At 45.1% G+C, this 15,123-nt stretch overlaps 1 protein-coding gene across 1 annotated transcript in view; it reads left to right on the forward strand.

The window, feature by feature from the left end:
• Window positions 1-298: 298 nt before the first annotated feature.
• nwd2 (NACHT and WD repeat domain containing 2) overlaps window positions 299-15,123 on the forward strand; it is a gene marked incomplete at both ends in the record, with an annotated part of 72,500 nt that continues 57,675 nt past the window's right edge. Inside the window, 2 exons of the mRNA XM_079491218.1 lie at window positions 299-313; window positions 1,395-1,569. Coding sequence (XP_079347344.1) covers window positions 299-313; window positions 1,395-1,569 — 190 coding nt within the window. The remainder of the gene's footprint in view (window positions 314-1,394; window positions 1,570-15,123) is intronic.

The raw sequence follows: 15,123 nt of genomic DNA on the forward strand, positions 1-15,123 counted from the left end.
GGCATCAGAGCTCCGCTGCTCAGTGCTGCTCACAGACACACACACACACGCACGCGCGCGCGCACACGGCGCGCACGCACACTCACTGACACACACTGACACACACACACACACACACACACAGAGCAGGAGGAGGATGACAGAGCCTCGCTCCCCGTCCAGCACCGTCTCCAGGGGCCGCCTCCTCCTCCTGGCCACCACGTCGGCCACCACTCTGAGTGATCCATGGGCGTTCTGAAGACCGTCTCTGCCGCTCCTCGAGGACCGACGCTCGGATATTATTTTCGAACGCCACAAAATGAAGCGAATGAACGTGAGCAACAACAACAAGAAGTACTACTTGGGTTGTAGTCGTATAGTCAGACAGACGCCACAGCGGGCTACGTACAGTGCCGTGTCCTCCTCCTCGATCGGCATCACTCCGTATAGCCGAGTCCTCTGGATGCTCAGTGGTTTAGTCTACCATCATATGATGCATTCATTGTGAAGAGAAGGACTACCCAACTTTCCCCATCACTTTGTTGTCTGTTTTTTGTCAAAGAGGTTTTTCCGTCTTTCAAGCAAAGATTGCGGGATAAGACCAACTCCGGAAAACCGGCGACTGTATCTCCGCCACATCTCTCCCGGCTGGCTGAATAACCATTGTTTGCTGGTTATTCACTCTCACTCTTCCTCCTGCAACTGCAAGCATCTTCTTTGGGGTGGGATTGTGTGAACGATGCTTGTCTTCCTTCCTTCCTCCCTTAATTCCTTCCTTCTTGTCCATCTGTTTAAGTTTGGTCTTGTCCTCCTCCTGCCTTGATGACGCGAACTTGTGTGCATGTGCTTGTTATATAGTAGCGGCATGAACATTCATTTAAGAAATGCTAGTCTTCTTGAGCCAAGGAATAATGCATTCAACATTACGCATGCAACATAATTATGTTATTTCATTATTATTAGGCTATTATGTGCATGATGCACACACGCCATGCGTAATGTTGCATTCCCCACGACATGGATGAATGCAATAACATGGCTAATGGCTAGTAGTGCACGCACGAGCAATCTCGTTTAGTGTGTTTGGTATTTCCCTGTCTAACGGTGGCCTTATACGTGGTGTTAGCACTTGGCATATCCATCCTAACTCCACTCTGTCTGTGTCTGTGTGTGTATCGGAGACAGATGTAGACTAAATAGTGCGCGCGACACTATAGTGCATGGCTCGGATGCTCATGCTCTTGTCTGTACAGTGTGACTGTGCACCACACACACACACACACACACACACACACACACACAGACTAGACTGATCACGCGACTAAACGTGTCTCATTTGATTTCTGTGTGCGTGCGTGCATTGCTTGCGCGCGTGCGTGTGTGTGTGTGTGTGTGTGTGTGCGTGTCCCGTCCAGCCACGCTGGAAGGCGCCCCCCGCCATGTGGCCGTCAGGAGTGGGAAGCAGGCAGTCGTGCCCTCGGGAGTCTGCCCTGCGCAGGGCGGCGATCAGCGGCAACGTGCTGGCCCTGCCGCCCCAGCACGTCCCCACGGGACGCAGCGTGCGCGTCTTCATCTGCTCCAACCCCGACGGTAAGGATTATTCATTATAGCTACTTACCGTACTACTATACGTTGTGTGGCGGAAAATAGCCGATCTACAAGCTCACGGTGCGCCGGTCACACGCTGCAATAATGTGCCATATTTGTGCATGCTGGCCGTGCAGCTTGTAGATCGGCTGTTTCCGACGCCGCCGGCCGGCACACAACCACATGTATCAAGCTTATTTAAAGGAAACGCACTGTGACAGACACGCTCATCCCATCCACATCATGCATGGCCGCGGTAGGGAAAGGGCGTGTCTTTATTGATATGATAATTACATGATTTATTTATATTGTATCTCATGCTTCTCTGTCTAGACCGGTGGTTGTCAAAGTGGCGTCAGGGGTCAGTTCCAGGGTGTCCCCGGCAAATTAGTTAATAGCATCCATCCGGGCATCCCAATCATTTTAACCACTATTACCACATCTTATACTTTGTCTATTAAAAAGATCGTGAACATTTTTAACTCAAATCTTTGCTTCTGGAGGTCCCTCAAAATGTATTTGAGACCGCAGCCAAATACATATCATTTTGGGGGCCCTTGACATATATTATATTGTATAAATCTCGGGAAATGGAGGCAGAGGCGTAGTACAGATTCCCAGGCGCCAACTTTATTATAACTTTTACACTCCGGTTTTGTAAATAGAGGGTATGCGCATGCATAAAGTGAATGGCAGATTGAGTGGCAAATCGAGTGGCAAAGTGAGTGACAAAGTGAATTTTGTTGTTTAAAGTCATGTAATTCAATCAAATAGGACTTTTCTGTTTGGATGTATGGGCTGTCAAGGCCAGAAAGTAGTTATTTGCCACTAGGCGTTCCCGCATAACTTCCGGGTATGATGATGATGTCACGCGCATACCCTCTATAAGCATTCACACATATAACATCCGTCAGACCGTCACTCACTAACCCCAGTCCCGGAAGTCCCATGCCAAAGTCATTCCTATTGGCTTAAGCCGTGGCCGGCCGCTATATTGAGAATGCCAGTTGTAGGAGCCAAAGAGTGCTTGGTTTTCACTTGGTTGGTGATGGGTGTGGGCACCGCATTGACGCTCCATTATTGGTGGGTGGCCACCTGGAGTTGATAAATGTGGGTATCTGTACCAGCTCACAGTTTGATCTTGGAGGCAGGGTGAGCTGGGAGGATACGTACATTTTGTTGACCGCACTCGCACTTTAGTTGATATTGATTCATTCACGTTTTATTTGCTCACTGTTTGATTGTTTGGATTCTTTGCACATATTTATTACATATATATTTATTGAAATTGTATTGTGATATTTGGTGCACTGAATAGCTATAAACATTTTAAACTTATGAGCTCGTTTTTGTATGAATCATTTTTATCATTGTGTTTGATGGCGCGTCATTACAGATTGTTTTTAACTCACATGTTTAGCCTGCCGGCATGAGTAATTGAAATGGAAATTATTATCAGCCACAACACCAGTTCTAGAGACTATGTGGAGGGCACGACCGCAAGGCCTGCCTCAGTTATGTAACTAATTATGTTTTGTCTATTAGTTGCACCTGCTACGCACGACTAACAGGATGCAAAGCGCTGTAGTGACATAACCATGCAGTCTGTGGCTTTTTTACTTCCCCTATGTGTCTGATTAATTCAATTATCTATTCGATAGGACACTAACTGTGCCTTAAATGTAACAGAAATATTCATAATACTAAGTTGTATACTCAGGGGTGAGCCGACCAGGGCCGGTCCTGAGCAATCTGGCGCCCCAAGCAGGATTTTCCGGGGGGACACTGGGGAGGCACTGGGGGGACACTGGGCACTGGGGATACACTGGGGAGGCACGGGGGAGTCACTAGGGAGGCCCTGGGCAGACATTGGGGAGGCACTGGGGAGGCACTGGGTGCCACAGCTTGAAACAACAGGACTGACCGACCTTGGATGCATATCAATGGTGACGGTCCATTGTGTCAACCTGCTAGCTAAACTAGCCCACTACTGTAGGAGTTGGACTAATGAGTGGTCAGACCAGTGTCACGCTATACCGGGGCTAGCGCCCCCCAAAAAACATCCCATTTTTTGAAACTCGGAGACACAAGGTTTCTGCCCGATGCGATGGTGGACGATATAGAATGACAACGATGCTTTCCTGGATTTGAAATAGTATAACAACACATAGGCTTTCCAGGTCTAAGTTATTACTTACTGTAAATCGCTCTGGATTAAGAGCGTCCAGCAAAATGCCTAAATTATAAGTGGGTTCAAACGAAACTAGGTGCTGTTTGTTGCGCATATATAGGAATATCAGAATGCATGTTGCGCTCCTGATACAATGCAACACATTGCTGTCCATTCAGAGAGTAGCGCGAGGCGAGCAGCGCCAGCACGAGACAGTCGGGTCGTCGTGACTCTCGTGAGGCAGACATCCAGTTGCATGCTCTGTATTTAAATACAGCCTCTGGGGCCAGGGTAAAAATAGAATCACTAAAATTGGAGTAAACAAGGCAAGGCAAGTGGAGTAGGGCAGAGCGAGACAGAGGGCATATATATGAGATGTAAAAAATAATAATAATAACACACACACACACACACACACACACCATCCTATGGTGTATCCCCTGCATGACTGTGCGAAACACTAGAGTGGGAGAAAGATTTGCCTTATTTGTTTCATGAAGTGATGGGACGCTATACAATATGATGAATTGATGGTGGACAAAATACAATTATGATGAATTGATTGTGGTCAATAGTTAGGTCATTGGTTCTCAAAGTGGGGCGGGGGGGATGGTACCTGGGTTTATTTTTTTTTACACAGCAATGGTCTCCAGAGAAAATGGCAAAGTCCCCTTGCGTTCTCACTTTTTATACAGCGTTTACACAGAGACGTTTTCATTATGAAACACAACACAGAAACTCCTGAGGCGTCCCGGCTGTAAACACTAGTGGATATAAACACCCAGAGGGAGCCAAAGGGAGAGTGTGTGTCTGCAGGAAAACATCACTATAGAGGGGATGCTAGAGGGAAAAAAGACCAAAACTATAGATATATATATACATTTTGGCCTAAAAGTTGGCTATACGACCTTTAACATACTTCCAAAGTGTGTACATTGTTCAGTCACAGATGCATGGTTTTCATATCGTAAATAGGCCTATAGGAACTTTGCTTAAAAGCTTCCACGCGGGTTCTTGTTCACTACTTGGTTAGTGGCTCGGCATCATAACTTGTCATGGCAGCTTGGATACAACCGAAACAGACTTCCTCTTCCTCTTCAAAATAAGAGCCACTTGTAATGATTAGTCAACACTAGTTTTATTTCTAAGTCTACTTACAGGCCGTAGATAGACATTTGTAGCACCCTGAGATAATGAGATAATGCTTTGAATGGGCCCGCTGCCTGCTGCTCGTGCCAAGAGTCAGGGCTTGCAAAGTGCGACAAAGTAAAGGTCTGTGACTGTGTGATCGTGATCATCTCAGGCCGGGCCCCTGGAGTCCCCGGCCGGGGAACGGCCGTACCCCATCTCCTCCTGGCGGACTGCCCCTGTATACAAGCTCATTGCTTGAGCTCATTGCTCAAATCCAACAGAATCGCCAGTACCGCACAATCTCCAGTGTCAGTTGTGAGAAGTAGGTCATTGGTGACCTTTATGAGGGCTGTCTCTGTGGGCTCTGAAACCAAATTCAAATAAGTTACAGGTATTGTTATTCATGAAAGTTGTCAACTGGGAGTATATGACCTTTTCCAGAACCTTGGACAGAAATGGCAGTTTGGAGATGGGCCTGTAGTTTTGTAGCTCGGAAGGGTCCAGGTTGGACTTATTTAAGAGGGGTTGTACTATGGCATGTTTGAAGGCAGCGGGGAAAGTAGCAGTGGGAAGCATAGGGAAGCATTTATAATGGCAAGAATTTGAGGTGAAACTGTGGTGAGCACTTTCTTTAGCGGTTTGTTTGGTACGGGGTCCAATTGCGAGGTAGAGGATTTAAATGAAAGAACAATCTATCTATCTATGAATGCACCACGTCTCTGTACGTCTCTCTGTCTGTCTGTACGTGTGTACGGCTGAAATGCACGTAACTCGAGAACCGTTCACCGCACCGACTTCAAATTAGACACACACGTTCCACACCCCCACAGGGAGTGCAGTGCCCGGTGTCGAGTCGGTCGGACCCACGGTTTGTAAGCCACAAAAGGCCTCTGCCCGGGCTCTGGACAGGGCCCCTGTCCAGGCTCCATATATGGAGCTGGCCTGTACTGACATCACAACACTCCATATTTGGGCATGCCTGACACAGAACTCCATATAGGAATAAAGGGACACAGAGAGACAGATACAGAAATCTACATATATGGGCATAAAAGGGTGGGGCATGGATCTCCAACTTCCATCGTTACCGACTCGGCGCGCTACAGCCGGGCACCGGTCTAGTATTTCCTAATGTGTGAGATGTGAGGTTGGAAGTTATGTAGATATACTGAGATGGTAGAAGTGATGGAGGAGGTGTTATTGTTGGGGGTGTATTTGGGTTATAATTGTGTTGATCTTATCTACAAAATAAGTGAGAAAATCCTCACATTTTTCATGGGATAGTTGAGTATTATGGGTAGGGGCGGGGTTTGTGAAATTGTGACTGAGTCTATTACTTTAAATAGTGATCTGGGGTTATGGCTGTTGTTAGTGACAATGTTGGAGAAGTATTTCACTCTTGCATGCCTAACAAGCAAATTGATAATCACCCATTAGGGATATCAGGATATCTAAGGAGACGTGCAAATTGCCAGATTTCCATTCAGCCAGGGTGTCCCTGTTGTACGGGACTTACCCATTTTGGGCGGGAACCCTTTTTGGTGTTAGCATTATGTTATGCTTTAGCTATTGAAAAATAGCAGATCTACAAGCTCATAGCGCGCCACCGAGTGGCGCGCTACGAGCTTGTAGGTCTGCTATTTTTGAAAAATCGAAGAACCACTGACATAGAAACATAGCTTTTTCAGAAAACTGTCAGGATGTAGAAGACATTTTTAGAATCTGATCTCAGGTCAAAATGGGTTAACTGCCCTGCGGGGTGCAATGCAGTCAAGAACGGCTAGGGAAGTGTTACTAATATAATCGATAAGACCAGCCGGGTCTTGGGGAGAGGCGTTAACTGTTGGAGGTGTTGTAGGCGGAGGACTGGAATAATTCTGATCATTTGGCGGCTGTTGTAGAGTCAATGACATGCAGTGCCAGACGAGCTGGGAGATGGGCGGTGGAGCTGGAAGGGGGAATCGGGATTTCGAAGACAATGGCTTTATGATCTGATGAAGGGAAGTCTGTGATTGTTTAGAATTTAATGAGACACACCCAAGGACAGAACAAGGTCAAGGGTGTGTCCCTTTTATTGTCGTGAGTGGATTCATTTTATGGATTGGACGAGGTTGAAGGATTCGGTCAGGTTGATACAATCCTTAACCATTGGGTGGAATGGACAGCATTCATGGATGTTCATGCCACCAATTAGGCCTAATACATATTTTGTCACATTTAGGGGTTATAAGGGACAGTAGCTCAGAGAATTCGTCTAGGAACCGGGCGTTGTACTTGGAGGGGGCCTATACTGTACATTTCAATGCAGAGAACAGGAACCTTTACCATACATGATATAACATTTCAAAGGAGGTGAAAATACCAAGTGAGTTTTCAGGGGAACATTTGGAGGAGACCTTGTTCCACCACCACCACCACCACGACAAGACCGACTCTAGGTTAATCCATTTTGGGCGGGAACCCCTTTTGGTGTTAGTATTATGTTATGCTTTAGCTATTGAAAAATAGCAGATCTACAAGCTCATAGCACGGCACCGAGTGCCGCGCTATGAGCTTGTAGGTCTGCTATTGTTGAAAAATCGAAGAACCACTGACATGGAAACATAGCTTTTTCAGAAAACTGTCAGGATTTACAAGGCATTTTTAGAATCTGATCTCAGGTCAAAATGGGTTAATGGAAAAATAAGTACTTTGGGGGGGGGGGGGGGGGCTGAATCCGATTTAGAGACCATGTGATGAAATGATGGTGGTGGACAGCACAGTATGACGAAGTGGCTCCTATTGCATGGCCACCTGTAGCCGGCACAGCCACTCAGTCCCAGTGTATGTCGTCTAATGGCCCCATCCATCCATCCATCCACTCATCCATCGATTCCATGATTTCCATCCATCCACACATGGATTGGAATGCAAGGAGGATAGCTCTTCTTCACATGCCTCTGTCATATAGATGGAACGAGAAGCGCACTAGTGATCTGCAGCCTGCGCTGCTGTGAACAGAACTCATTGCCCAATCAGCCATTTCCGATTGCACGAGGCATACGTAATACATTCTCCAATTTTTTTAATCGACCTCAGTCCTAAATGGGACCTATAGAAAATATTAATAAAATAAATGAAATGAAAAAAAGACCCTTACTGCATCAAATGTAATCAACAAACTATACTATAAAAACTGGTTGGCCGAATTGTCAAATAATATAAGAAAGAGGCAAACATTGTGAAAATAGCTGATTGATCGCTCAATTTGTAGATATATTTTCCACAATATATCTGTTGAACCGAGTCAAACTAAATGGAATGGGGGGGGGGGGGGGGGGGGGTCAAACATGGTCTGAAAAGGTTGAGAACCCCACGCACCTGGTATTCCAAGCATAAATTAAATCAAACATCCAAGGACTATCTGACCCAGATCTTGCTACAGTGCTGCTTTGCCATGGTCACTAGAGGGGGCTAACGTGTATGGTGTTATAAGGCTTTATATTTGGATCATTGCTAAGACACTATAGTATAAGTAGCAATGACAGGCATGGCCCTGGAGCGTGTGGGAAGCCTTCTGCCTCCCATATCAAGAGTTAAATGAATACTGAGCGTTTTACAACATATATTGGGGTTGTAGAGATTTTACTGGACGGCAGATTTACTTCCTTTGTCCGCTGGCAGCGTGCACGAGAAATCTGACACACACACACACATTTTCAGCATGCAACCAAGTGTAAAATTACTCGTACCGGATCTCTTGTCCACTAGTCCCTTCCTGACATTTTAGTCTAGTTTTTATTTGTTGACAATTATTTAGTCATAATTTTAGTCATCATGGCTTAGTTTTTATGTAGTTTTCGTCGGTGAAAAAAGGTAGTCGACGAAAATCTTCGTCATAGTTTTAGTCGACGAAAACAACACTGTTCCGCGCAGCATGCATTTTGATGACGCATGCACACTGGGCGGCGCATCAGCTACTGTATGTGCAACCCTGCCAATAGACGCCTTAACAGACGACGTCACACTGATAAGCAACAGCATGCGCGCGCATAACGGCAGCAGAAGAACACCACCTCTCATAAGATGCAATGGAAAAGTTCTAACTGCACTCACGTGTAAAAAATGCCCCATCAAACTTTCAGATGCTGTTTTTATCCCAGTGTGGAGGAAGAATGATTAGGATTTTTATTGTGATCTCTCGACCTTGAAATATATAATCCTTGGTTTCTGTTGTGTTTGAACAATAATAGCAATTCAAAACAGTCATAAGAACGGGAGGTGCGCTCATGATCACGGCAGCAGAGCCTATTTGTGCACGGCTGCACGCGCACCTGCAGCCGATCAAGTATAATCTATGCTTCGTCCCGCAATGGTGTCGCACACTCAGGTGGCTTTTAGACGAGGATGGTGTTCATAAGAAACGACAAAATAAAGTATCGTTTGCTGGGGTCCTTTTAGACGAGAAGGGTGTTCTCAGGAGGTGAAAACGCATCAAAGTGAAACCACCTCCCAGAGTGGAAATCTTTGAGAACGCCGTTTTATCCCTTCTCCGTGTAAACAGGCAAAACGGTGGATCCGCAAAACATATGACATCATGGCTCACGTTGGCTCGCAGCGCATATATTATTACATTGATGCATAATTATGATATAATGGAGTTCCTGAACAAGCCTCCCTCCTCGCCTACAAAGCGCTGCTCATCAGCGATGGTGAATGTAAAACCATGATGTAAATAAAATGCCTTAATTGTGATAGGTGGCAGCCGCGGCAGCAGCGTTTATGTAGCCTAATGTATTATAAAATATATACAAATAATTGGTCTATAGAGCGTCAAAGTCCCGCCCCCTTTCAGAACGACGAGGCACCAGGGAATAATTCCCCATTCATTTTTTCCCACAGGCATTTCAAGAAGTATTTATTTAAAGACATTTAAGCCTCGGACGAAGCCAACAGCCGACTTGACAAATCAATGACAATAAACAAAACAAATTGGGCCGAACAAATAATTAGAAAAATTATAAGGGTACAACCTTTCACACCTTAGAGTACCCAGTGTTTAACCCTCTTTTACTGTGTTCCTCACACCTAAAAGAGACCCCAAATCAATGAGTGATACTCAAGTGAGACAGCCAGGCCAGTTGGTAAAAATGTCATTCGATAAAACAGTGTATTCTAGAAGGGATTCTGATCTCCCTTTATGCTCTCATCAATAATACACATGCAATCATAACAGCATAACTACTGTATTAGATATATTTATTGTATTGTGGTTGTGGGTGACTGGGATCTCTTTTGATCTACGGCGCCTCTGCTTTTATGAGCTATATGGACGAGGCCGTGTTGCTCGGGAATATACTGCCACTAATGCCCTTAACCCATTTTGACCTGGGAACGATTCTGCAAATGTCTTCTAAATCCTGACTGTTTTCTTGAAAAAGCTATGTTTTTCTATGTCAGTCGTTCTCAAACACTTTCATGTCACTTTTCACGATTCTTAAAAAATAGCAGACCTACAAGCTCTTAGCGCGGCACTCGGTGCCGCGCTATGAGCTTGTAGATCTGCTATTTTTCAATTGCTAAAGCATAACATAATGCTAACACCAAAAGGAGTTCCCGAGTCCCGACCAAAATGGGTTAATCAAAAGCCACAGACTCTCGCTGTGTTATCTACAGCAGTGGTTCCCAACGTGGGGTCCGGGGTACCCCTAGGGGTCCTTGAGGGAGTTCCAGGGGGTCCCCAGATAAATGATGAATGATAGTTAAGAACCCTTATGTGACTGTAACTCTGAGAGTGTACCAAACTGTCCATTTGGTTACACTTGAACACTCTCAGAGTTAAATTAACATTGATTTTACAATAAAAATTGGGTTCTCAGAGATAGAAATATCATTAAATGGGGGTCCGTAGCCTATAATTCATGTCAAACTGGGGGTCCTTGAAATAAAACGAGTTGAGAATCATTGCTAGAGTCGTAAAACAATATTATCTTATATGGGGGTCCGTGAGGCGTATCTCTTCAAATGGGGGTCCGCAAACTAATTTGTGCCAATTTGGGGGTCCTTGACATGAAAAAGTTTGGGAACCACTGCTATAGTATGTGAACAGACGACATGTGGATGTTACGGACGGTTGAACCGGGTTGTTCACGTCAGCATATTGTCATATTGTGGATATTGTGGGAGGCTTGGGCAGTATGTTGAGCTATTCCACAGCATTGCCAAGATTTAAGATGAGTCACGTCTTTGTGGCACAACATTAACGAATCACCCCGATTCTTGGCTAGTTGGGGTGTGTGTGTGTGTGTGTGTGTGTGTGTGTGTGTGTGTGTGTGTGTGTGTGTGTGTGTGTGTGTGTGTGTGTGTGTGTGTGTGTGTGTGTGTGTGTCTCCAGGGTGGATCAATTAAAACAGCAATCCCTTCCTGTCAATAGGCTTGACGGCACCAACACAGCTGTGTACATCTTTGTGTGATTAGCTGTCAGTCACTGTGTGTGTATGTGTATGTGTGTGTGTGCGTGCGTGCGTGTGTGCGCGCGCATGCGTGCGTGTATGCGCCTGCGGGAGAGAGCACACGCGCGTCTGTGTGCGTGCACGTGTGAGTGTGTTTGTATCTAACCCCCATACTGAGGCAACTCTATTACCTCATCGTAGCGCGGTTCACCTCGGGGGCTGTAGTAGTCTGCACGGTGCGCTATAGACGGCCATTTGTATGCAACCCATCGCTTAAGCTCTTTAAGGTTGATGCGAGCGCAAAGTCCTTGGGGAGCCGTATGTGCATAACGTAATCTCCTCTAATGCATCTCCTCATCCTGGCTACATCACCACCACTACTGAGACTGAAATACCTGTCGTTGCATTTTACATTCATCCGTTCATTTAAATCTTTTGTTGGCGGATAAAATTGTAGATCTTTGAGCCTCAGCCTTCAACGAAAAAGGTCTTTCTCCTTTTCTTCCTTCTTGCAATCACTCTCTGTCAGACCCTCACATTTAGGTTTTGGGGCTCATCGTCAATCATGTCCCCCACCACTTAACAGGGAAAATCTATAAAGCCCAAAGAGTATTTCACAGCCACCGACCCTTTCTTCAATTCAATCTCACCTGAGCCAGAGAGAGAGAGAGAGAGAGAGAGAGAGAGAGAGAATGAGGGTGAGAGAGATAGAGAAAATGAAAGAGAGATGGAGGGACAGAAGGGATGGGAGAGGCGGTGGGGACAATGGTGAATCGTTTTAAATAGATCAGCTCACCGTGGCGAGCGCTGGGAACCCTGTCCCTCTGAAGCACGGGCAGGTTTATGATCCGTGCAAAAGACCAGGTCCATGTACCTCCTCCTCACCCCCTTTACCACTGCCTTTCCTCCTCACCGTTCCCCCCAGGTGGAGAGAGAGAGAGAGAGAGAGAGAGAGAGAGAGAGAGAGAGAGAGAGAGAGAGAGAGAGAGAGAGAGAGAGAGAGAGAGAGAGAGAGAGAGAGAGCAAGGGACAGGAGGGACACCAATGTGCCTCTTCTGGCTAGAGCATTCGTCCCCAGCTAAATTAGGTATTATAACGACCGTCACAATAATATAACGTCACAATACGTTTTTGTGCCGCGCCAATACATAAGCATTTAGAGGTCCTCGACATGAAAAGGTTTAAGAACCACAGGGCTAGAGCACTTAATTCATCCTCTCTGCCTTACCTGCCTCTGTGTGAGAGAGCTTTTAGGGCCCTGTGGTGCTTCAAAGCACTCCTAAACTCACAGGACCTTGTTCAGAAAGAAAAGCCTTTTACCCTTATGCTCCTTCATATCACAGTTGGTTTGGTTTGGTGAAAGTAGTACACTCCCATTTTTCAGCGGGATACAGTACCTCCAGTTTTCTCTATCCTGTGCATAGTCTGCATACACCTCCAGGTAAATCAAGCATAACTCATAATAACCACCAAAGTGGAAAAGGCGGCACTCCAAGACTGGCTCAGATGCAATTTATCCTTTTTTACTGAGAACGCTGGTGCTTTTCGGCAAACAGCCTTCTTCAGAGCAGAAAAGTCAGTATGGCAAAATCAGGCAATTTCGGTAAATCAAGCAATTAAGCAAAAATCTGGCATAAGTAACTGCAGCCATTCCAACCGCAAGTGAATGTGGACAACAGCTGGTGTTAATCTGAGGCAATATTCTGTTGTGTGCGCGCAGCAAGGGTTCAGCCAATACATGCCGACACTACTCATAAGTACAAACTACAAAGTATGAAATCTGGTGATATCTGAACGTTTCCGCTGATACAGAGTTCCCTTTGTATTGACTTGAAGGGCGGATAACTACCGTCGCTGCTACTTTATTAAGCACGAATTAGGTTAAGGATGTAAAAATGAAAATTCAAAGGGCATGCTAATTACATGTCTAACGAGCGCAAGCCTCGCCATCTGTTCCTGTACACTGTAGTAGTTCATCTCCATGTTGTGTGCAGCATGACAGTATGTTGTTGGGCAGAAACCTCTTACTGTATATCTCCATATTTTAAAGATGGAGTGCCTTGACTCTTTTGTATTTTTCCCAGTTTTTCATGTGTTTATGAGTTGACAGTACTTCATTACCCCTTGGTGTGGTTGTTATGTGCAATGATGTATTGCCTTTGTATTTAGGGTTTCTTCCTGAAACCTTGGCAGTCAAACGTGTCAATGAAAAACAAAAGTGATATAGTGTCATCACAATATCATCCCCGCCCCTAACCCTGCCCCATTTATCACACAACAACAGCTGTGGGTGCGGCTTCAGTTCAGGTGGATCACCACCCATCACCACCCACCAGGCAAATGAGGCATACTTAAAGGACCAATATATTTAGATTTGTATTATTGTGAGAACGATGGCTTCCATTATCGCATTGCAACTTTTCAAGAATAGAAATCCTGCAGTTTCTATTAGCTTGGAACCCCCAATCGATGATGTCACTGGTGTTTCACAGGTTTCTAAACTGGCCACAGCCCTTCCATGAGACACAGACCGAGTAGAAAAAAATTGTGGCATTTTATCATGAACATTAGTGAGGACCAATTATATGAAGGTACTGTAGGTTGAAAAGTGGTGAAGTGATCCTTTAATGAACTGGTGGGCACGTCCACATAAAAACAACATTTTAACAAATACTGTAACCTTTTTGAAAAACTTCTTCCTTCTTATATAATAATACCTGATGATCATGTTTTAGGGTGGAAAATAATATCACGGCACTCCATCTTTAACTTTGTGTATTTTTCCTAAATGAATGTCCCACTTGAGCATACTTCACACAAACGCATCAAAAAGTTTGGCTATTTTGAATTTGAATCCTGAAAAGTAACCGTTTTGGACATAATGTGCACAGGCACATATAAGGCAGACTCTTCACATACTAGAGCGTGTCTGAAATACTGTAAGTGTCAGAGCTGAAATCGACATGTACATATGAAATAAATACCAAACATGTAGCTAGGTGTAATGTTAGAGACCACAGAAGTGAACCTTTCAAGCCTGTTTTCTCAACTCGCTGTTTTCTGCAAGACATTACTCTATAAGCCATATCTCCAAAACTGTTGGGTCAAACTGAACAACCAATATGTCAATTTGAAGCTACGATTCCCTGCTTTCATATGACATGAAAAAACGAAAATTCAAAAAAATCCAATGGCAGTCCCTCAGTCAAATTTGGCCACATATGAGGTTTCCACCCGACAGAGACGATATCATCTGTTGGCACAGGCAACTTGTGTCTTTTATTTCTATGCCATTCAATGGCAAGCATATATGTCTCCCTTGTCTGCACTCTGCAGAAAATGCTACAACATCTGGTTTCTATATGGATGGCTGAACTGAACTCCACAGCGGCCAAAGATTAGCACGCTCTACAGTAGGTCTCCCGGAATCCATCTACAGTATTCACAGTGTGGGGAAGAGAGGGGGTTTTTACTTTTTAGGCCTGCGGCGTGCCAGTGCAGCCTGTGATGGTTGATGTGCAGCAGAGCACGCAAGCATAGAGCCATGCAGTGAATCAGAATCAGGACTTTTTCAGCTTTATTGTGACATCACAGGTTTACCAGCTAAAAAAAAAGTGGTTGAAATTTGTTTTTAGTTCCCGTCGTGTCGTTATTTCCACAGAAAAACAAGAAAGGGAAGAAGAAACTAGAAAAAGTGCCCCTCGGGACACAGGTCTCCTCCGTTATAATAGCATTTGTGACGTTTGGACAAAATGTGTATAGGAGTAATTAGTGATGCACCGAATATTCGGCCGCAGAAAATATTCGGCAGAAAATGGCAAAAGA

This window comes from Electrona antarctica, assembly GCF_951216825.1.
Source record: "Electrona antarctica genome assembly, chromosome: 21".
NCBI classification, from domain to species: Eukaryota; Metazoa; Chordata; class Actinopteri; order Myctophiformes; family Myctophidae; genus Electrona; species Electrona antarctica.